Consider the following 21,657-nt stretch of genomic DNA (forward strand, 5'->3'; position numbering starts at 1 on the left):
ATTACTTGCCATAAAAATTATGAGGTAAAAAAAATAAGTTTATACATTTTATGTTACAGTAATTATCTACAGTAATCAGCTGAAAAACACAATGCATAATACACACACAGTATCCTGACTTTTCTTCACAAATTTACACTAGCTTACTACTGTAGCTGGGTGACTTTGTTTCAGCACGTTAGAGGAGCCGGTTCCATGGTGGCCATGGGTCAGGGCCGGCCCTGCCTCCACACGGTAGTGACGCTTCCTGGGGAAGCCGGTGCACGAGCTCGTTCTGCTCGGAGTGGAGTTGGATCTTCTGCCGCCGCCCGCCGACTGCCGATGCCATGGCGGAGGATGCGCCTCTGTTGGGTAGCACACCTATTGCTGCTCTTTCAGCGCTATGGAGAGGGAGCTACGGCGGCTACGGACGGGACCTATGGCGGGGGGCTCAGGCGGCGGCCCAGGCTTGCTCTTGCGGCGGGGAAAAAATAGCGATAAGAGGGTCAAGGATTAGACTCAGAGTTGCGATTAGAGAAAAGAGCGATCGATGGTGCGGCCGTTTTGGATAGACCAGTTGATGCAAGATATGGAGAGAATTTTCTTTCATGGACGATACCATCCATACAAATTTGCAACCTATCAGTTCATCGCCCGACCCTTGCCGGCGCTTTAAGTCTCATATCTGCCGCCGGAGGCGAAAACTCGTAGCAGCTGCCACCCAGCGCCCCAAACTCACCCCGGCGCCTCCCACGTAAGGGTAAGTCCCAAATCTGCCGCCGGAAGCAAGAATTCGCCGCTAACCCTGCGGTCTCTTGTTGGGGAGCATGCGCTTTAGATCTATTATGTAGCCCTGATTTTGGCGCTTTCCCTTTTCTCGAGCGATCCGATTTAGTCGCCAGAGTGCTTGTGGTTTTCATGTGATGTCGTATCTTGAATGTTGTTTCTTCTTTGTTTGTTCGTTTGGGATCTGGTATTTCTTTTTTTTTATTCGTTGGAATCTCATCCTTAAGTATATTATAAGTAGGGTTATTAGTAAATTGGGTATTCGATCCCTTTATTTTCCCCAAAACAACATCTCTGATTTCTGGTTTAATTTCGGCCCTTTTGGTATTTCATCGTGGAACTGTTTAAATAATCAGTACTATACTCTTTATGACGTCTGAAAATTTGGACTTTTCCTTTTCTTAAGGGTTTGAAATATGCTGAAAATCAATGGAAAAGATGTTGCCGCTAGAACAAGGAGCAGTAAGTCACTGTTCTCAATCTTTGCACCTCTTTTTCTTTATGCTGTACAGTTTTTCCAAAGCGCTAACAACGATGCTCTATGATGCTTCTGTAACTAGGAAACTTGCGTTTGAACGAGGCATCCAGCAGATTAATTGATTGTGAAGGTGGTGTACTCAGTCAAGAACTTGCTGCAGAGTTGTCTCCAAGCATCGTCTCGCTTGCCTCCTTTGATGGTGATTGTACTACTATATGCACATTACTTCTCCATCTTCTGTATTTAATCATCATGACTGAAGTTCTGTCCTTGTGTAGGCGAAAAGCTCCATTCTCAATGCACAGGCACAGTTGTACGAAATGATCGACTAGGTTCATCTATTGTGACATCGAGAGATTTGGTTACCACTACAGATTCAGGTTATGTCCGTACATTGAAGGTTGGTGTTGCCATTTTTTCTACACTTCCTTACGTGCAGATTTTATTTTGATGTATCAATTAGATGAGCTAGCCAAGAAGGCTCAACTGTGCATTGTCGCCAACGTGAGAATAGAAAATGAAACAAAGAGGTCTATACTCTATAGACCAAACGAGAATAGCAGAACACCTAGATCTAATCGAATCATACTGCAGCATCCTTGCTGATTTAAGATGTCTGTAATCAGTTGCTAATCATTCGTATACCTGTTGTCTTGTTGTATTATTACAGATAAAAGTGCATCTACCGAATGGGGAAGTTGTGAATGCATCTGTGCAATACTACAGTGTAGCTCACAACATGCTTGTTGTAACCACTAGGTTCTTCCCTGATATCCGTGCAGCTTGTTTACCACAAATGCAAGTTGATTCTTCCACGCGGTTATTAGCTGCAAGTTTATGCCGCATTTCGGACAAATTTTGGGTGACCACTGGGGTACTGACCGACAGTCCTACTGGAGTTGAGAGCCATGAAACCATGTGGTCCACGTGCGAGATCACTGAGGTGCTCTGTCAATTTGTGTCCAAGTTTTTTTTTAACTCCCTTTTGAGGCATCATGGATTTTATTTTGTGCTAGGCTGGAAGCGGTGGACCTCTTGTTGATTTTGATGGGAATATTGTTGGGATGAACCTCTGTATGAAGAAGGGAAAAACCTCGTTCGTACCAGCAAAGAGAATTGTTGAATGTATGGACAGGCTTGGATTCTGGTATGGTACCTATACTTTAATCGTACTGATGAAAGTTACAAACACAGAATGTGTTCTGAAATCTATGCATGTGTTCGCTTTCAACCAAAGCTGGCTAGATTTAAAAAGTTGGCTGCCCACCTGATTTGGTTGGTCTTTGGAATTGCATTTTTTTTTGGCTCGCCTAGCCCTAGGCGCACCCGTGTTATTTTCACTTAAATTAAACAGGCTAGATATCTCTATTGGGGACATTCACATCTTACGATGTTCAAACCCTGGCCATCCTAGTACAGATCTTCCCTACACCATCTGAAGGTTCATTAAGCGGCTTCGATGCTCTCTGTTCGATGAGTCAACTCCAACCCCACTCTCATCTAGCTGCCGGTTAGCAGAGGGCGTGAGAAAGCTCCGCCAAAAATTGGCTTCACAGCTATACCGTTCTTCTCGGTGGGTCTCCTTTCGCGGTTAGTGGCTGCTGATCAAGCGGTTTAATATATGCTGATGGGAGACGAAACATCGCGTCTTACCTGCAGATCTGAAAGCATGAAGACGACATTTACATTTTATTGAACTGTAGGACGTTTTAGTTGATTAAGTGAACGTTTCTATGTAAGTGTCTGTCTAATTTATCCTGTATACACAATAGCAGGCCAACATACCTCACTATTTTGTTTTCTAGAAAAAAGTGGCCACGTGTTCAAAAGATAATGAGTTGATGACTATTTGTTGCTGTTTCAATTTGATTAGTTAGTCATGCTGATTGTAGTTGGCGATGACTATCTCAGCTTGAATGGTGACATATGTGCTGGACTTCTATACTTCTACATTCTCGCATCTTTCAAGTTCTTATTGGCTCGTCATGAAAATCGTTTGGTACCACTGTTCATGCCAATTGTTTGCCAAGCGAGTTGGCTGCAAACCAATCAGAGAACTAAATATTTTGCCAAAAAAGTTGGCAGGTACTATATTTATAATAATCCAAACAACATCAACTTAGCAAAATATTGGTCATGCCTTTGCTTTGGTTGTCATTACCAAATTTTTAGCTGGGTAGTTACCTGGGCCTTGAAACAAACACGTCCTCTGTTACTGATAATACTAATCATTATGATAAGTTTACTACATTGTGCTGCAGGACCTATTTGGAGAATACCCCCAAACCATCGAACTTCAGTTCAGAAGGTGAGCTAAGGACAATCACTCCTTTTTAATTGTTATGCTAACGTAGGCCTTGCTGAAGTAGGCATATATGAAATCAGTTTTTCTAAATTCAGTCTCGCGACCATTATAGGTACTTCAAGTCTAGATACCATTGTAGGCAGCTCAAGTGAAAATCGCGGAAGCAAGGGAAGTGAAAATAAGAACAAGGAACCTTGTGCAATTCCTATCCATGAAGCTAATGACGTATGGCGTGACCTCAATCAAGCACTTGCAGAAAAGTTGTCTCTGAGCATTATCTCCATTGCTTCATTTGATGGTGATTAATACTACTATGTGCACATTTTCCATGGTTGCATTTAGTCATCATCAGTAGTTAATGAATGAAATTATGATTTTGCGTAGGAGAGACATTGCATTCTGAATGCACAGGCATGGTTATTGACAGAGAACTATCTTCAGCCTCTTTTCTGACGACAGCAAGTTTGTTTGGATCATTAGATCAAAATCTTTGGGATGATTTAACGGTTTGTGCTGCCAATTTCTTTGCTTGCTTATTTATGGCATAGGTAATGGTTACGCACAATGTTTGTCTTGCTTTGCTGTATCATTACAGATCAAAGTGCGCCTTCCGAATGATGAAGTGGTCCATGGATGGTTGCATTATTATTCGTCTCCTTACAGTCTTGCTGTCATCGTCACCCATTCCTTGCCGCCCTCCCTTGATCTTTGTGTAGCATGTCTTGGCAACGTCATGCACGTTGAGTCGTCTGCTGAGTTATTAGCTGTAAGGTGTTGCTTTGACTCAGGCAAATTAGTGTCCACGAGAGGGTCGGTGATACATGGAACATGGACAGGTGGAATCCATAAGAAAGAGCGCAAATTGTCCACATGCAAAATCATCGAGGTGCGCTGTTGATATCTTGTCTGATTTTTCTACATGGTCGAAGTCAGTAATTGTACAGTGAAGTCATGATGTTAGGCTCATATTATTTATCATTATTATGGGAACTGAACTTTTTTATGCCCCAAAATTTCATTTTTTGGTTTGTGTGGTAGGTTGAGTGTAAGTTAATTTTTTGTGCTAGGCTGCCAGTGGAGGACCACTTGTTGATTGTGATGGGAATATTGTTGGCATGAACTACTATGATGAGGGAATGACTTCATTTGTACCAAGTAATCTTATTTTTGAATGGTTGGCGTCTGATCATGTATACTGGTAAGGTTGAATTCCAGCATTTATGCTGAACAGCTTTTCTATTCGGCTTACTGTCCTCTGATATTTTGATTCTTCAATACAGTATATCAGTCTTCAAATTGGTTGAGAACACATTATTTCTGCACTAGATCTCTTGACAGAATTGCAGATGTGTAGAATAAAACAAACTAATGAAACTATTGTGTGCATGGAAATATGGTATGCATTTTTTCCCGTACAGAACAAAACATAGTTCAAAGCATCCATGTGCAATGAGAAAAAAAAGGCTAAGGTCCGAGGCATCAAAACACTAACCAGCCAAAACCGAAAATTCTAGCGAACTGGAAATATGGTGTGCATATGCTAGGCTAATAGTTACTTTCATTCAAAAGCCATATTGATGAAAATACCATATGCATTATGCAGGATCAAGAACTGTTAAAGCTTTTAATTTCTGTGTTGTGCTTCATTATTGAAAAATATATTGATTAAAGCGAGAACAACAAATGCCGTGGTTATGAAGGTGATGAGGTGTGGCAACTTGCAAGACGTCCACCGCATTCTTACCTTTGAAGCCCTTAGGGTATGTTTGGTTTGAGGTCAAGCAGGAATGTATTGGGATATCCATGTCTAAATGGATGGGTATATTCTTCTTTTTTGTTTGGTTGGATGAGAGGGATGGGTCAGTTTTTTTCTCAGGTAGATGGTTGGGAAGTGGATAGGATGAACCCTTTTTTGTTTGCTTGAAGGGACGAGGTATATATGTTGTTGTGCTGACCTTTTTGTCACGAGGTTTATGAGATACTCCTTTTTGCATTTGATTTCAGCAATATAAGTATCACAGGGTTATGTTCAGCATATTAAACCAGATAATATTTTGAAAAATAGGAACTGAACTTCAACTTCTTAGACATCACGGAGGAAATCATATATGCCAAAGCCACATAAATTAGCATCTTTGTCTTGTTGTACATCGAGAATGCAAAATTGAGTAAAAATATAACTTTAACACATACACACTACAAACATTATTTGTGTAGACAATATGCATAATTTAACATTGTACCAGTGCAAAGAAGTGAATGAACAATCAATATGGTTTTACATAATCCCAAGTTGTCCTCTTCAATTCCCTCAGTTATTCTGGTCATGTTTAAAACGCCCACTTGCCCAGCAGAGGGCCTATCCTATCACTAATGCTAATGCCGCTGCTAACTCTGGTAATTACCTTGGCTGTTTGAATGTGCAAGTTGCTATCCTAGAATTCAGTGGTGAGAAAAATGCGGCCTGAACACCGCTAAATAGTACATAAATGGCTAAGTACACCACACTTCCATATGGGCTTTCTTGCATCCATCCTATAAGCATGAAAGAAAACTACAATATTGCTCATTTTCTTGAAATGTTATTATTTGTTCTTGCATCCATTCTATTACATCCCACTGTCCTATTGTTCTTCTTGCAGAACCGTGCTGCTCATTTTCTTGCAATGCCAGTATTTATTCTCGCATACATTCTAGTACATCACACAGTCCTATTGTTCTTGTTGCAGAACCGTGCTGCTCATTTTCTATATTTTTATTTTCTTGTGAACTCTTTTTTTTCAATCATGGCAATTCAGTTGTTTTAGTTATTTGACATCCATGTCTGAAAATTACCCTTCATTTTTGTATCTATTACTATATTCAGGGCTGCAAGTAAAGACCCTTCCCGTCCGAGTGAGAACCAACAATCTTCGACACCTTATAGTGACAGTGCAAAAGGTAAGCTAAGCACAACCACCCCTAAGACGATATGCACTAGCAAGCAGTTCTTCATCATTTTCTAACGTTATACTTACTGATAATCATATTTTGTTTCCTCTAGCACTATGCACGGCTAGTGTAAGTTGATGGTTGTAGTTGTTCTATCATTGAATTTATTAAATTCTAATGTTCCGAGCAATGATTACTACTAAGATTTCTGATCATCATGGGATCGCTAATTGTTTCATCTTGTAGGACTCACTGATGATGAGCTTAGGCGTATACTTTCTCCCTGGCGATTTGATGGTGAGTGTGTGCTTTCGATTTTTTCAATCATTACCATTGCATGGTGAATTGCTTCACCTTGTTGCACCAGCATTTGTTTTGAATATGCTGATGATTAATACATTTTCATGAATGGCTTTAACCTGTTGCACCAGGATTTAAAAAAAGAGTAAATGCGATCTTACTTGCTAAAGGTTATCCCTTGCCAAGGTTTGCTGATGGTGAGTAGTTGCTATCCATCGCGATGACTGTTCCCTGCTATGTCAATTTTTGACAGCTTTGTTCTGACTTACTGTTGTGCTATGCTTACTTCACCAGATGGCATGTACTTGAAATGGGATTTCGAAGAAGAGTTTGGCAGAGATATTTGGAGTGAACCCACTAGGAGAGTTGCTTCAGAGTTGTCTCGAAGTGTTGTGGCACTTGCCTCATTCGCCGTAGAAAAACCTGAGGGTTCTGGGGAACACAAAAAGGGTGATTTAACTGTTTTAAGCTCATTATGTTAACATATTTGGTCACTTATTAAAAGTTCGAAATTATTTTTTGTGCAGAGAATTTTTTTTCAAGAAAGTTTGCTTGCACAGGTGTATTTATAAAATGCGATGAATTCACTACAAAAATTATGACTTCAGCAAGTTTGGTTAGGTCTGGTGATGGAAAGAACATTCATTCTGAATGGAAGGTTGGTGCTCCTAGTCATTACGAGCTTATTTTACTTGTTAACTTATGATACTAGTAAGTCTCACTTTATTATTGTAGATTGAAGTGTGCCTTCCAAGTAAACAACGTGTGGATGGGATGTTGCAACATTATGATTTAAAGTACAATGTGGCTGTTGTTAGCATCAAGGGTGTCCGCAGTTATTGTGCAGCAAATCTCAATGAAATGTCTCAAACTGAGGCTGGAGCTCGGGTGGTAGCTCTTGGGCGTGGCTTTGAATCAGGCAAATTATTGGCCACAGAGGGGACTGTGACTGGAAAACGTAGTAGATCTATTTGCGAAGAGCTTCAGATATCCACATGTAAAATCACCAAGGTACACTGTTGATTTCTCTCATCTCTGAGTATGAACTACCACTGACTTTCCCCCCTTACGTGATCCTTTATCGCCGCTTCATTGTTATGCTATAGGCTGGGATTGGAGGGCCCCTTGTTGATTTTGATGGGAATTTTGTCGGCATGAACTTTTTTGACACGGATCAAACTCCTTACCTATCAAGGGTTAGAATCCTGGAACTCATGAAGAGTTTTAATGCAGAACGGTATGCCTCCTATCTTCATGTAATATATAGTTTACTTTACTCTGGTGCAAGTGCTTGAAGTGCCTGTGAAGTACACAATATTCAAGTGTTGGAGGAGCGGGGTGGCAGTGTAGAATTGGCAATTACTGAAAATTGGATTAGTTTGTTAGTCTATCTTTGATCTACCACTAGCAGTTTGAATTAAGAAGTCACTGTCTTATTTTACATTTTTCGAAATGATTTGTTTTTTCAGAGGGTTTCATCTTGTTTGGAAATGATGGCTATATTGATGTCGCCTTCCATAGAGACTTGTCTAGTGTTTCCTAGCCTCAAATTATGTGACGGAGCTCTTTAGGGTTGGCAGAGCTGGTTAGGATTTGCCTTGCTTCCCTTCCTAGATAATTCGATAAGCCATATTGAGCTACAGTTGACATACAACATGCACTGTTGAACTGATTTGATGTTATCATAGGGTCTCATCTTGTTTGGAAATATATGATAATACTAGTGCAATGATATTAGGCGTAACTGTTTATCTCTTCGTCTGTGTTTCGTAGTATTAGGCGCAACTGCTTAGCTGCGGCTGCTTTCCCTTTCTAGGTTGCTGAATAAACTAACAATTAACATAAAGCATCATGCATATCTTAATCATTTGTTTTTGGATGCTAGAAATCTAAAATTACCACTTGGTTTATCTGCAGGACTGTTCCTGTTGCCGTCGAGACTCCAGATAATTCTGAACTTCCTAGGTACATGTATCCTTATGATCATCTCAATACATTTTGTTCCACAAATCGTTCAGCTTCTGACCTTGATATCGTTTTCCATCCACAGTTGGCACGTGCCTGACCCAGAATGGTTTTATCCGACTCGTTACGCCAAACCATATTATGATGAATTTTAGTTTGAGTAAAAGCCTTGCCCTCGTATTTTATTTGACCTGAATCTGATTAAAAGGTCATGGATAAAAATTTGAGCAGTGTTGGATTGGTAATTAAACTTGAATTGATCAGCTAGCTTAAGTACCCTTTTATTTCTTATGAAAATTCTGAAATTTTGATGTACACCTTTCGGTCATAATGCATTTTGATGTTTGCACCTGTACTTGTCCAACATAAAGTTTCGACGCCTCTGGTGTAAATTAAGACAATCATGCATATGTTGCTGAAGTTATGCAGGCACATTTGCTTAATGGTGCCACGATGCTTTCTTCTCTGCAAGGATCGATAAAGAAAGAAACAATGGGTAAACACATCACAGAGGTTGGCTAGATTTGGAGAAGTCCTAACATCAATATTTCAGGTCAAGAACATTTTAAAAAACCAATTCCTACACAGCTCCATTCACTTCAACCAATAATCTTGGATCTGAAACGCAAACACTGATAATTACTTCATTCATTATTCTCCTTCCATGTTCCTTCAATTAGACGTGAAGTCAGAAATTTCGTTTGGCTTTTGTGTAAATATATTTCACATTTGCACCTTTGTGTACCAGCTGAACTCCTTTGTGGTCAGGTATCCATTCATGCTGACGGAAGAAGCCTGGTGATCAGATGGGTAGGTGAGCACGTGCCCAAAAATCAACACGTGTCTAACAGCGTTAGATTTCCGTAGGTGTTCACACGCTTCGACCGACCGAATGTGTTCTGCCTTATCTCTCTCCTTCCTCCTAAAATCCCAACGAACCATCTTCTTCCCCACTCGGCCCATCCAGACCGAGCGGCGCGCCTCCCCCGACCACCCACCCGAGCGACCCGCCTCCCCCGACCATCCATCCGAGCGCTCGTTCGTCGCCGGCGATGGCATCGTCTAGCCGCGGCACGCCCGCGCCCGGAGATCTCCGTGGCGGGGCTTGCGCGCACGGCGTGATCCCCAATAGCCAAGAACCATGCCGCGGAGCAAGCTTCTTCGTGCCGCTCGTCGGCAGGGATGCCGGATACGGTGGGCGCCCGCGCATGCCTCGCTACCGGATGCGTGTGTAGGGCAGCAGCACCCGTCGCACCGTCCCGTGGCAGCGGACCTCGCTACCGGATGATGAGCTCCCGGCCGACCGGGCCTCCACCGGGCCCATACGGAGGGCGGCGGCCGATTTGCTCGGTCGCCTCATGATCCGAAGGCGAACCGCTCGAGTCGCCCCTTTCGATTCGCCCCCAACCGATTGTAGCCGCTCCGGCCGTGCTCACCAGCGTCGATTCAATTCGGCGGTGGCAGCTAGAAGCAATAGATCCGACCGCCATCTTCACGGAGGGCCAGGGGATCGATGTTAAGCCAGCGTGGATCCAAATTGCAATTAGGAGCTGCATACTCCTCCACGCGCGCTGCTCCAACCGCTTGTTCCTTGGCCGTCGACCGGCGGTGGGCGTGGAGATGCGGCTCCACGGCAAGCGCTCTACGGCGACGGGTCGACCCTCCCCTCCTCATCCTGAGCGAATCGAGCGGTTCCACATCACATCAACGCTATCGAGCGCTCCGCACGCGCTGAAGGTAGCCAGAGTGAGCGGAGCCGGAGAACAAATGGAGCAGCCGGAAGCGTGGGACAGAGTGAGCGGCGCCGGAGACCGGAGTGGGCGCTATTTTTTATTCTCTTTCTATGAAACGGGTCCAACTTACGCATGCTTTCTGCAGCAGAAAAGGTAGTACCGTGTATTCACCGTTTATTCTCCGTCAGTCATACAACGAATCCAACGGTGCTGCCCGATATCCAACGGCAATGGATGCGTGCTCACCTACCCATTTGAACATCAAATCCACTCTCTTCATGCTGATCTGTTTAAGGATGCTTGCCAGATCCGATAGACACCCTGGGAAATTGCATTGCTAGAGTTCTGTTTTACACATCCTTTTTGGTATTTTTGCACTCTTCTCCTGTTTTGGTGTAATAATACTGCTGTCTAATTCAAAATTATCCTATAGCAGTGTAGTTCAAACGGGTACATGTAATCTATTAGGTAACCGTTATAGTAAGTACATATAAACTAATGCATGATTATAGGATTAAAACTTGCTGACATTTTTTCCTGCCGGTACATGCATTCAGTTTATGAAGCAGGATGCTTATATAGAAAGACAATGATCGAGTCAGAAATGGGAGAGCCCTTTGAATTGATAACCAGGCACATTATTGGTTTGTCATTGTTTATAATAAAACATTTTATATATTATTAGAGTGCCACAATTTTGTTGGATTGAAGGTAAGAAGTTCTAAATTATTGGAAATTTTGTTGCATGTGCGCTCGACTACATCACTACAGGAATGGTGGGATACGCCGACGGCCAAACCCTACGCCGAGGGCTTTTTATCGGGGCCGTCGGCGTATGGCCTCGCCGGGGCAGCGCCGGAAGACGCCCGTCGGCGTACACTTGCCGTCGGCGTAGAGGATGCTACGCCGAGGGCAGCCGTCGGGATCAACCTGGCCCTCGGCGTAGGCACCAGCGTAGCTGCTCGCTCCATCGGCGACGCGACGGCGCGCTCACGGCGTGCCGAGCTAGACGCCGAGGGCTACCCTGGGCATAGCACCGGTCCTTCTCCAGGTGGTTCTTCCGCAGCTTCTACCGGAGCGCAACCCCGGGCTGCTCGTTTCGCCAACGATAAGGGCGGACACACCCCGCCCGGTCCTTCCTTCGCTAGTCAGCTTAGAACTAGGGTTGCTTGCTACTACTATGTATGCTACTATGACATGGCACTCTCCGTTCTCCGCTTGTATGCTACTATGTGCACCATGTATGCTACTATGTGAATTATATGCTATTTTGGTGAATTATGGCAAATTTGGTCGATTTTGGATGAATTTGGATGAATTGGACCTGCTGAACTGCATTGCAATTGAATTGGAACATGATTTTGGCTGAAACAGCAAAAAAACAGCAAAAAAAAAATATATGGCAGGCCTACGCCGAGGGCAATGCCGTCGGCATAGACCCTGGCATAGACCATATGGTCAGGTCTATGCCGAGGGGGTTGCCCTCGGCGTAGACGCTGAGCCTGGCCGCGCGCCACGTGTCCCAGCCTGGCGTCATATGATCATGCATATGCCGAGGGGCATACCGTCGGCGTAGAGGCTGGGCTGGCAGCACCACAGACGGCCACGTCGCCTCTACCCGCGCAGGCCACCTGCCCTATGCCGAGGGCAGTGCTGTCGGCGTATGCTGGCGTCCGTTAACGGCGACGGCGCCCTGCCACGAGACGCCGAAGGCCGCGACGCCGAGGGCGAACGAGCACCGTCGGCATAGGCGGCGTACGCCGACGGCCGGGCCTACGCCGACGGCACGGTGCCATGTGCCGAGGGACCTGGACGCCGAGGCGATACGCCGAGAGCTGCCGGCCGGCGGCAGCCTACGCCGAGGGCCGGCGTGGCTACGCTCGAGGGCGGCCGGCCGTCGGCGTACACGTCCGTTCCTGTAGTGCATAATCTTGAGGGCAGGACGGTGTTGATCACGCGGTACCTGTGTCTCCCTTTTTACCATTGCCGCTAACAAAACATTAGAAATCATTGTTTGTCACGATAGCTTATTTTTCTCAATGAAAATCAACCTGTTGGTTATTTCTGTTAGGATTATGGAAATTCTGTTATTTCTCATGCTTGCTATTCCTTAGCATCAGAAATTTGAGGTTTGCAAATTTTTGTGTGTGTTTCTCCTAGATTTGCTTATCCAGGAAGATACTTACAAGTGATGACTCATTGGGGACCGATAGCTCATTATCGCGTCGCATGTCCTTGTATCTCGAAGTTAACCTTCAAAATTTGGGGTCAACTGCAGTCTACGATTCTACACGCGCACTGTATGCTCACCAGAAGAAGACGTGGTGTAGCATCGACGCACCGGTCGCGGGTTTCCATCCAGTGCCATGTTCTTCCTAGTCACCGAGTGTGCTTGATGCAGGACAAACGGATGATAGCTATGTTGATGTGGCTGTCCACAATAGGAAATGTGCAACATATATAGGAGGCGTGCTCTAGCTCCAGCCGTCCTATTCTTCTCTGGCCAATCGATGTACGTACTCTCGCAGCATCAATCAGTTATTCTTCGAGGAAGGCACTGGATGCTGCCAATCGAACCATGGTCCATGTGGTTCGTACTGACAGTTTTCTTTTCCATGAATATATCGTGATAGGCCCGGAGAATACCGGGGCATCAACCGTAACTAAATATAAGTGAGCTTGTTTTCCGACATGGGGGTGAAGGACGCTAGTTGATGCAGGACAAGATTGCAGTGTCAGACTAGCTCATTTTGTTGTTGGTGAAAAGGCCAAGAGTGCAGAGCTCCAACCCAGATCAAAGTATCGAAGCTAGCTTACCACAAAATCAATTTGAAGCTAGACAAGGGGGCAGATAGTGATAAAATATATAGCAGGAAATTACAAAGAATACGATAAGAAAAGGACAGACACTATCGTCTCAGAGGCCCACAGGCAGTCAGACTACTCCACCGTGTATCCTGCTATCCATTTCCTCACCGGCAGAACCTGTGCATGTATATAGAATGCCTCCAGGCCGTCGAACTAAAGAGAGGGATACGGCCTTAGCCAGAGAGCAACTAACTAGCCATGCCCGGCCTTCTCTTCTTCCTCTTCATCTTTTCCTTCTCCATCGTCTCTGCCTCCACCAAGCAAGGCCAGGTCATTATATTAATCAGCTTTCTTTGCTTTGGTTGTTGATAAATTCAAATTCCTCGCAGATGTACTTTGATTTGTTCATGGAAATGACCTCATGATCCTGTAGTTTCGTTTTACTCCCCTTCTGTGCAGTTTTCGTTTACTTTGCATAAGACACTGGTATGCTAAACTTTCATATCACCATTGCGAGTAGGTTTATATAGTGAATCTAGGCGAGCACGCCGGAGCGAGGGCGAAGGAAGCTATCCTAGAAGATCACCACGCCCTCCTCCTCTCCGTCAAGGGCAGGTACGTCCACAGCCATTAATCAATCGACATGCATGCATACTCGATCATACACCTGCCGTCCTCTACATTTGATCATACTGCGACATGGAAGAGCTAATCATTCCCACCCACGCTCCGTCCTTCACCAATCACCAGCGAGGAGGAGGCACGGGCGTCGCTACTGTACAGCTACAAGCACACCCTGAATGGCTTCGCGGCTCTTCTCTCTGGAGAAGAAGCCACCAAGCTATCAGGTACTAGTATATGGACGCACACAGTGACAATACTGAGAGAATTTTGTTGGTATTTTATCCACTACTGTAGTCTTTGCGTTTGGCTAATATGCATGTCCTGCAGAGAGGACAGAGGTTGTGTCTACCTTTCGGAGCGACGGGAGATGGTCCCCGCACACCACGAGGTCTTGGGAGTTTGTGGGTTTTGAGGAAGGGCTCACAGGCGTGCACAGCAAGGAGCGGCTGCCATCCGGCGATAACGCCGGCGAGAATGTCATCGTAGGCATGCTGGACTCCGGTAAGGACCCTCACTGAATATGAGTAGCTTACATGCTTATACCAATCAGCCTTTTCGAAATGGAGGTAGTACCCGCGTCTGCATCGAGAAGTTGCATACGTTTTTTTATTGAATTATTTAACAAAGGTACGACAAGGCCAATCATCTAATTCCGTTGACAGCATGATCGCTTTCACGTGCCGATAATTTGCTTGATCATGTGGTGACAAGCAGGAAAAGATTATTGAATCAGCTCCAATAATAAGCCCCCTGAAAGCATAACGGCTTCTAAATTATTGTGTTGTTCCGCTGATAGGGATTTGGCCGGAGTCGAAGAGCTTCGGCGACGAAGGGCTAGGGCCAGTGCCTGCTCGGTGGAAGGGAGTGTGCCAAGGAGGAGATTCCTTTAATTCATCGTCTTGCAATAGGTCAGCTACCACTGGTAGTTCATCACATGCATCCATATATACTTGTGTGCACCACACCCTGCTTCACTTGTCCTCCCATCCCCAAGAGCGCACTTGGACACAAGGTGTCTAAGCAAGAAAAATACCTCTTGGCCTTCAACAAGACTGCCCAAATTGATAATCGCTGGGTTTACAAATACCTACGAAAATGGCATTGGATCCTACCTATTTAATTCGCACATCCCGCCAAATGTCATCCTTTGATAGTAGTTTTAAAAACCATTTACTGAATAATACAATGGTATGGACATTCAAATCTTGAATTCCGGGCCCTTGCCTTTTTTACGACAAAGAATTTTGGCCAAGCTGTATCCTTTTAGGTTATATACACCATCCTGCCAATAGAATCTCGTGCACAAGTATTCTAATAATGTAAGTATAACTCCACTAAAGGTTTCAAAGAAACACATTATATACATCACCATACCACTCAACACTGTCTTAGTGAGAACAAGACTCCCACCTGTTGGGAGATGTTTACCTTTCATACTAAGTCTTTTCTCATGCCACTCCTCTACCCCTTTGGGGTCCCAATTTCAAAGTATTCACAATGAACTGGTATAATTGGAAGCTTCCCCATGCCATATCAGAACAACTCAGAATATTGATCAACATCATCGGAGGCTTCTCTAAAGCAGAAAATATCACTTTTACAAAACTTGTTTCTTAGTGCGAAAGCACCTAAAAACGCATAGCGCAGAAGCTTAAGATTGTAAGTTTTCTCTAATCAATATTCTATAAAGAGGTTTTTATCATTGGCATAACAAAGAATGGACAAGACATCATTAACTAGATTAAGCACTATTTGCATTGGTGCTTTGAATAAGGATGGCAAGCATATTGCATATACTAAATCAAAGGGAGTCATGGGTAGAGGATCCCCTTCCCTAAGACCCTTTTTATTGGTTGATTTGTAAGGAGTTGACAATGCAGGCTTTGAACCTTATAGCCACACACTCTTCGAATATAAAGCTCTCGGCCCAAATCACACCACTTGGCGCAGGAACCTTTCATCCATATTGTTTGTACGAGGAAAGACAATTTGACCTTGTCGTAGGCTACCTCAATGCCAATTTTGAATATGTCTCTATTCATAAGTTCCCATATAGCTCATGCTGGAGAACGAGTAGTCCCGTGAGGATATTCCTCCCTTGCATGAAAGTCGTCTATGTATGTCAAACAACACAATTCCCACTAGCTATTAGTGTGATCACTAGGTACTTTGATAAATATTTTAAAGCTTGCTTTGGACCATATTATTAAATGTGATCATCCTCTTCACCTTCGACGGAAAATTATTTGCCAAAGGTGAGGCAATTTATCGTTAGTATACCACCATCAAAATGACGGAACATAGACACTCATCTTTTTTTTGCGGGTGACATCACCTCATTCTTGATCAGGTCCCAATACACTTGTAAAATTCAAACAAAAACTAGAAAAGAAAAGGAAACATTTTTTTTACCACAAGTGATCTTTGGTAGTCTGTTTGTTATCACTTTCCAAAGTGACCTTATCAAAACAAAAACAAAAATTGCGGGGAACCTTATCAATCAATTTGTTCGAACACAAAGTTCATAAGCAATCAAACGGCTGACATGAAGTGCGTCGATCGACCTATCATGTCCACACACTAAATCTCCAGTGTGGGCGCTTGCACGTCCGGACAAAAACCCGATGATTGTAGACTATGAGCCAGTGCAGGAGCAAGACTCCAGATTGGCACCTTCTCCAGCAATGTGCAACTTGTTTTATAATCCCATGGCTTAGCATACGAACAAATACCCTGCGTTAGTTAGAGTAGCCTTTCTCCGAGCAACATAAGTGTGTGCAAAACGAGATCTCTGTGAGATGCGATCGATGTGACCGCTGCCGAAAGATCGGCATGAGATTATGCAGACTTTGTTTAATCAGATTATGGCAGAAATTGTGTTCAAACTTGTTTAATCGGAGTATTACAGTAGTAAAAGGCTGGTTAATCGGTCTGTTAATTCTGATGTTCCGTCATTGTTTGCGTACGCATGCAGGAAGATCATCGGCGCGCGGTACTACCTCAAGGCCTACGAGGCCTACCACGGCAGCTTGAACACGACCTACGCGTTCCGCTCGCCGCGCGACCACGACGGGCACGGCACCCACACGGCGTCCACCGTTGCGGGGCGCACCGTGCCGGGCGTGTCTGCTCTAGGCGGGTTTGCGTCCGGCGCGGCCTCGGGCGGCGCGCCGCTGGCGCGGCTGGCCATCTACAAGGTGTGCTGGCCCATCCCGGGGCCGAACCCCAACATCGAGAACACCTGCTTCGACGCCGACATGCTCGCGGCCATGGACGACGCGGTCGGCGACGGCGTCGACGTGATGAGCGTCTCCATCGGGGCCTCCGGGAAGCCGCCGCCGTTCGCGAACGACGGCATCGCCCTCGGGCGCTGCACGCCGCCAAACGCGGCGTGGTGGTGGTTTGCAGCGGCGGGAACTCCGGCCCCGCACCGGCCACCGTGGTCAACCTGGCGCCGTGGATCCTCACGGTCGGCGCCAGCAGCATCGACCGCTCGTTCAACTCGCCGATCAGGCTTGGTGATGGAAGGGTGATCATGGTAGGCAGGCTAAGAAGCTGTGTCAACGTACAATACGTTTTTCTTGTGTTCCTCTAAACTGAAGTTCTGAACTGACATTCATACCAGGGTCAGACAGTGACACCGTATCAACTGCCGGGCAACAAGACGTATCAGATGGTTTATGCAGCTCACGCCGCTGTTCCTGGCACTCACGCCAACGTTACCAAGTAAACCTATAACTGACAATCGTAACCATCACTCAATCGTCACACACTTGCCAATCGACGACTGCACCGTTGGTTCAATTTTTTGTGTCCGTACGCAGCCAGTGCCTGCCAAACTCACTGTCGCCGGCCAAGGTGCGAGGGAAGATCGTGGTGTGCCTGAGGGGGAGCGGCCTGAGGGTGGGCAAAGGCCTGGAGGTGAAGCGGGCTGGCGGCGCGGCGATGGTGCTCGGCAACCCGCCCATGTACGGGAGCGAGGTCCCCGTCGACGCGCACGTGCTCCCGGGCACGGCGGTCTCCAATGCCGACGTCGACACCATCCTCAGATACATCAACTCCAGCGGGAACGCTACTGCTTACCTGGACCGCTCGAGGACGGTCGTGGATGTCAGGCCGTCGCCGGTGATGGCGCAGTTCTCGTCGCGTGGCCCCAACGTCGTCGAGCCCAGCATTCTCAAGGTACGCGTACGACGGATTGCATTTGTATTCAAATCTTTTCAAAACTTTCTTGTGTGTGTCTTCTTGTCACGGCTTTTGTCAAGCACCTGGTGCTAACTGAAAGTGCATTGTACCTTTTGCCCTTGCAGCCTGACGTTACGGCGCCGGGGCTGAACATCCTGGCGGCGTGGAGCGAGGCGTCGTCGCCCACGAAGCTCGACGGCGACGACCGCGTGGTGAAGTACAACATCGTCTCCGGGACGTCCATGTCGTGCCCGCACGTCGCCGCCACCGCCGTCCTCCTCAAGGCCGCCCACCCCGACTGGAGCGCCGCCGCGATTCGATCGGCCATCATGACCACCGGTACTGCGGCAAAGCCTAATAAACGAAAAGAAAAGGAAAAACTTCTGCTCACCATCATATCCGTGTTTTTTTGCAGCAACAACCAGCAACGCGGAGGGCGGCCCAATAATGAACGGGGACGGGACGGCCGCAGGGCCCATGGACTACGGGTCGGGCCACATCAGGCCCAGGCACGCGCTGGACCCGGGCCTGGTGTACGACGCGTCGTTTCACGACTACCTCCTCTTCACCTGCTCCAGCGGCGGCAGCGGCGCGCGGCTGGACCGCTCCTTCCCGTGCCCGGCGAGCCCGCCGCGCCCGCACGAACTCAACCACCCTTCCCTGGCCGTCCACGGCCTCAACGGATCAAGAATCACCGTTCGCCGGACGGTGACCAACGTCGGCCAGCGCGGCGCGCATTACAGCGTCGCCGTGGTCGAGCCCCCGGGCGTCTCCGTGAAGGTCTCGCCGACGAGCCTCAGCTTCGCGCGTACGGGGGAGAAGAAGGAGTTCACGATAACAGTCGACGCGAAAGGGGGGAAAGTAGACCGGAAGTATGTCGCAGGCTCGTATACGTGGAGCGACGGAGTCCATGGTGTGAGCAGCCCCATTGTTGTTCTTCTCCCGTGATCGTTCTTGCTCTTGCTGGCCAGTAAAGGTAGGCTAGGTGCCGAAATCTGAAGAACAGATGAATACACCTATGTCGAAGCGGGATGCCGTGCGTACTGAAGCTAGTGCGAAGTGCACCATTGTTTCGCAGTCCATCGCTGCTGTCTGCTAAGTTCAGAATATACGATGCTGGTGATCTCAGCACGCCTTTGAGTGGAGAACTGTTTGAAAATTACAGTTCTGTATGGGCTTTTCCTTTCATGCTTAACTCTAATTTACGCGTGCCAAATAGCCTCATCATCTTGCACGTGCCATTGGCGAAAATGATCACGAATTCGTGTCGTATTCTGGAGACCCGTGGGATCATCCATTGCCGACGGCTGCTCACATCCTTATCCACACCGTCACTCCTCGCCGTCGTCGTCCGTGGCGTGAACAAGACCACCACAGGCCATGCGCCTAGGCGCTGGCATTGCCCCGTCCTATTGTCCAAACTGCACGGCGTTACAGACAGGTGTATGACCCGCAGCACAGTGCCAGTTCATGCCGACGCCGCAGGGTCTTGCTCTCAACGGCTGCCACGGTAGAAAGCCGTCGACGCGGGACTCCTTAGCTAGAGTCCGTGAGCTCACGCTTGTACGGCACATTGGTTGCTTGTCTTTTTCGATGCCTATGCTGAAAATTCAGCCACTATTTGGATATCATAAAGTTCGCGATAAAGACGGCACGACGTGATGCTCGTGTTTGCGACTATTCCACTTGAAGAGATCCTTTTACCATGCTTTTTTTGACAAAGATATTTTCAACGTACTCTTTCCATTCTGATTTACTTTACATTTTAGAAAGAATCAGACAAACTATAGTGAATTTATTAGTACTGCTTAAACCAATCCAAGCTACATTTAAAAACTTGCCGTCCAATAGAGATAGAAAGACTCCTTCGTTTTCTATGTTTGTGTTGACTAAAAGCTTAGAATACAGATTAATATGGAATGAAATTTTGGTCTAGAAGGTAGACCAAACTAGAACGGAGGGAATATCTACTAGAAGCATCCACCTCTAGATGAGTCACATATTTATGAATGGAGGAGCTATTATGGCAACTTACATATAAAAAACCTTTACTCAGGCGACTGAGATTAGGTTATGTCTCAGTCGACGTGTAGAGCCGTACGATTTCGCGCCCGCCCAGATTCGTGCATAAGTACGTGTTTTGTCGGCCGGTGGAAAAAACAGACCATGTGGTTCAAACTCACGACCACCTGTTCCATTTTTAGCTCTAGACGAAGCCACCAGACCAGACCAGTTACTTGATTAGTGTGGTAGCATTTATTTATGTGTTCTCTATAATCTCCTCTTTCCTCGTGCTTTTGCCTTCCTGTTTATTTTTCCTTTCTCAAATTTGTACTGTACATCGAAATTCTATTTTTGTTTATTTTCTATTTTTGTTTCATTTCACCCTCATCTCATGAGTGATTATTTTGCTGAATTCTATGTCTTCCCTATTTATTTATCTTTCTCATGGTACGTGAGCTTTGCCCTTTTCACTTATCTTTCCTACTACAGTTAGGCTTTTCATCACGCTTTTTCTTTTATTTTTTCTTTGTTATTTTTGGAGGTGGGTTTTGTGGGGACGAAAAAAACATTGTGTCCGAGCGTTCTTGTTATTCTTTTAGAAAATGCAATTTGTATGAAAATGCAACTCTGATCGGTACTACCTAGTTGCAGTTTTCTTCAATAACATGCAATTAGCAATCTGTTTTGAAACGAGTTACATGTTTCTCAAAACAATGTGCAACTTGAACCGATATTCAGTTGCATTTACACGAGTTGCACTTTTTCGCTAGAAATGTGCAACTCTAATCAGCTTTTCAAGAAGAGTTACACTTTTATGGCTAGAAATATATTCAACTAGAACCGATATTGATATGTGTTGCACTTTTCTTTGGAAGAAATGTGCAACCATAACAAGATTTTCAAGGAGTTGCACCTTTTTGCCGGAAATGTGCAAGTAGCAACCGATATTGATATGTGTTGCACTTTTTTGGTAGAAATGTGCAGCACTAACCGGATTTTCAAGGAGTGTTGCACTTTTTTACTGGAAATGTGCAAATAGGAACCTGTATCTGATATGTGTTGCACTTTTTCGCTAAAGATGTGCAACTCTAACCGAAGCTTTCGAGAAGAGTTGCACTTTTCGCCGTGAAATGTGCAACTAGCTAGCAACCGATAGTCGATATGTGTTGCACTTTTCTCAAGAAATGTGCATCTACCAATCGAGATTCAATATGAGTTGCACTTTTTCGCCGGAAACGTGCAACTAGCTAGCAACCGATATTCGATATGTTCCGCACTTTTCACATAAAATATGCAACTACCAACGGATGGTCAATATGAGTTGCACTTTTCAAAAGAAATGTGCAACTTCAACAGAGCAAGTTGCACTTTACTTAAAAAACATTTTTCTAAAGGAATTTTCCGAAAACAACCCGGGCGTTTGCAACAAGTTGAACTTTTTAAGTTATGTGCAAGTCCAACGTTTGAAGAAATGTGCAACGTTTTCAATCAAATATACATTTTGTCTCAATATATGTGCAACTCTAACCTTTTTTTATCCTAGTTGCACTTTTCTTTAA

The 21,657-nt window shown here is 45.5% G+C and overlaps 1 protein-coding gene and 1 pseudogene across 3 annotated transcripts; both read left to right on the top strand.

The window, feature by feature from the left end:
- Positions 1-638: 638 nt before the first annotated feature.
- On the top strand, positions 639-9,016 carry LOC124662079. 3 transcript variants are annotated; one of them, XM_047199966.1, is made up of 20 exons: positions 639-739; positions 1,172-1,227; positions 1,326-1,442; positions 1,522-1,643; positions 1,914-2,186; positions 2,260-2,390; positions 3,505-3,551; positions 3,661-3,846; positions 3,933-4,054; positions 4,144-4,434; positions 4,616-4,746; positions 6,415-6,488; positions 6,726-6,776; positions 6,911-6,976; positions 7,074-7,229; positions 7,307-7,437; positions 7,515-7,790; positions 7,886-8,016; positions 8,697-8,744; positions 8,830-9,016. In XM_047199966.1, the coding sequence occupies exons 2-20, from the start codon at positions 1,182-1,184 to the stop codon at positions 8,897-8,899; spliced, it is 2,469 nt and encodes an 822-aa protein (XP_047055922.1). In that variant the 5' UTR covers positions 639-739; positions 1,172-1,181; the 3' UTR covers positions 8,900-9,016. The 3 variants fall into 3 exon arrangements, with proteins under 3 accessions (XP_047055922.1, XP_047055924.1, XP_047055923.1); XM_047199968.1 differs by having other exon boundaries at positions 7,340-7,437; XM_047199967.1 differs by having other exon boundaries at positions 3,688-3,846.
- Positions 9,017-13,464: 4,448 nt separating this feature from the next.
- LOC124667236 lies at positions 13,465-19,282 on the top strand (annotated as a pseudogene).
- Positions 19,283-21,657: the final 2,375 nt, after the last annotated feature.

The sequence above is a fragment of the Lolium rigidum genome, chromosome 6 (assembly GCF_022539505.1).
Source record: "Lolium rigidum isolate FL_2022 chromosome 6, APGP_CSIRO_Lrig_0.1, whole genome shotgun sequence".
Classification (NCBI taxonomy): Eukaryota; Viridiplantae; Streptophyta; class Magnoliopsida; order Poales; family Poaceae; genus Lolium; species Lolium rigidum.

Coding starts and splice junctions, on each gene's coding strand:
- LOC124662079 (XM_047199966.1), top strand. CDS start 1,182: ATGCTGAAAATCAATGGAAAAGATGTTGCCGCTAGAACAAGGAGCA. Junction 4,435..4,615: donor CCACATGCAAAATCATCGAG/GTGCGCTGTTGA, acceptor TTTTTGTGCTAG/GCTGCCAGTGGAGGACCACT. Junction 7,230..7,306: donor TTCTGGGGAACACAAAAAGG/GTGATTTAACTG, acceptor TTTTTTGTGCAG/AGAATTTTTTTTCAAGAAAG.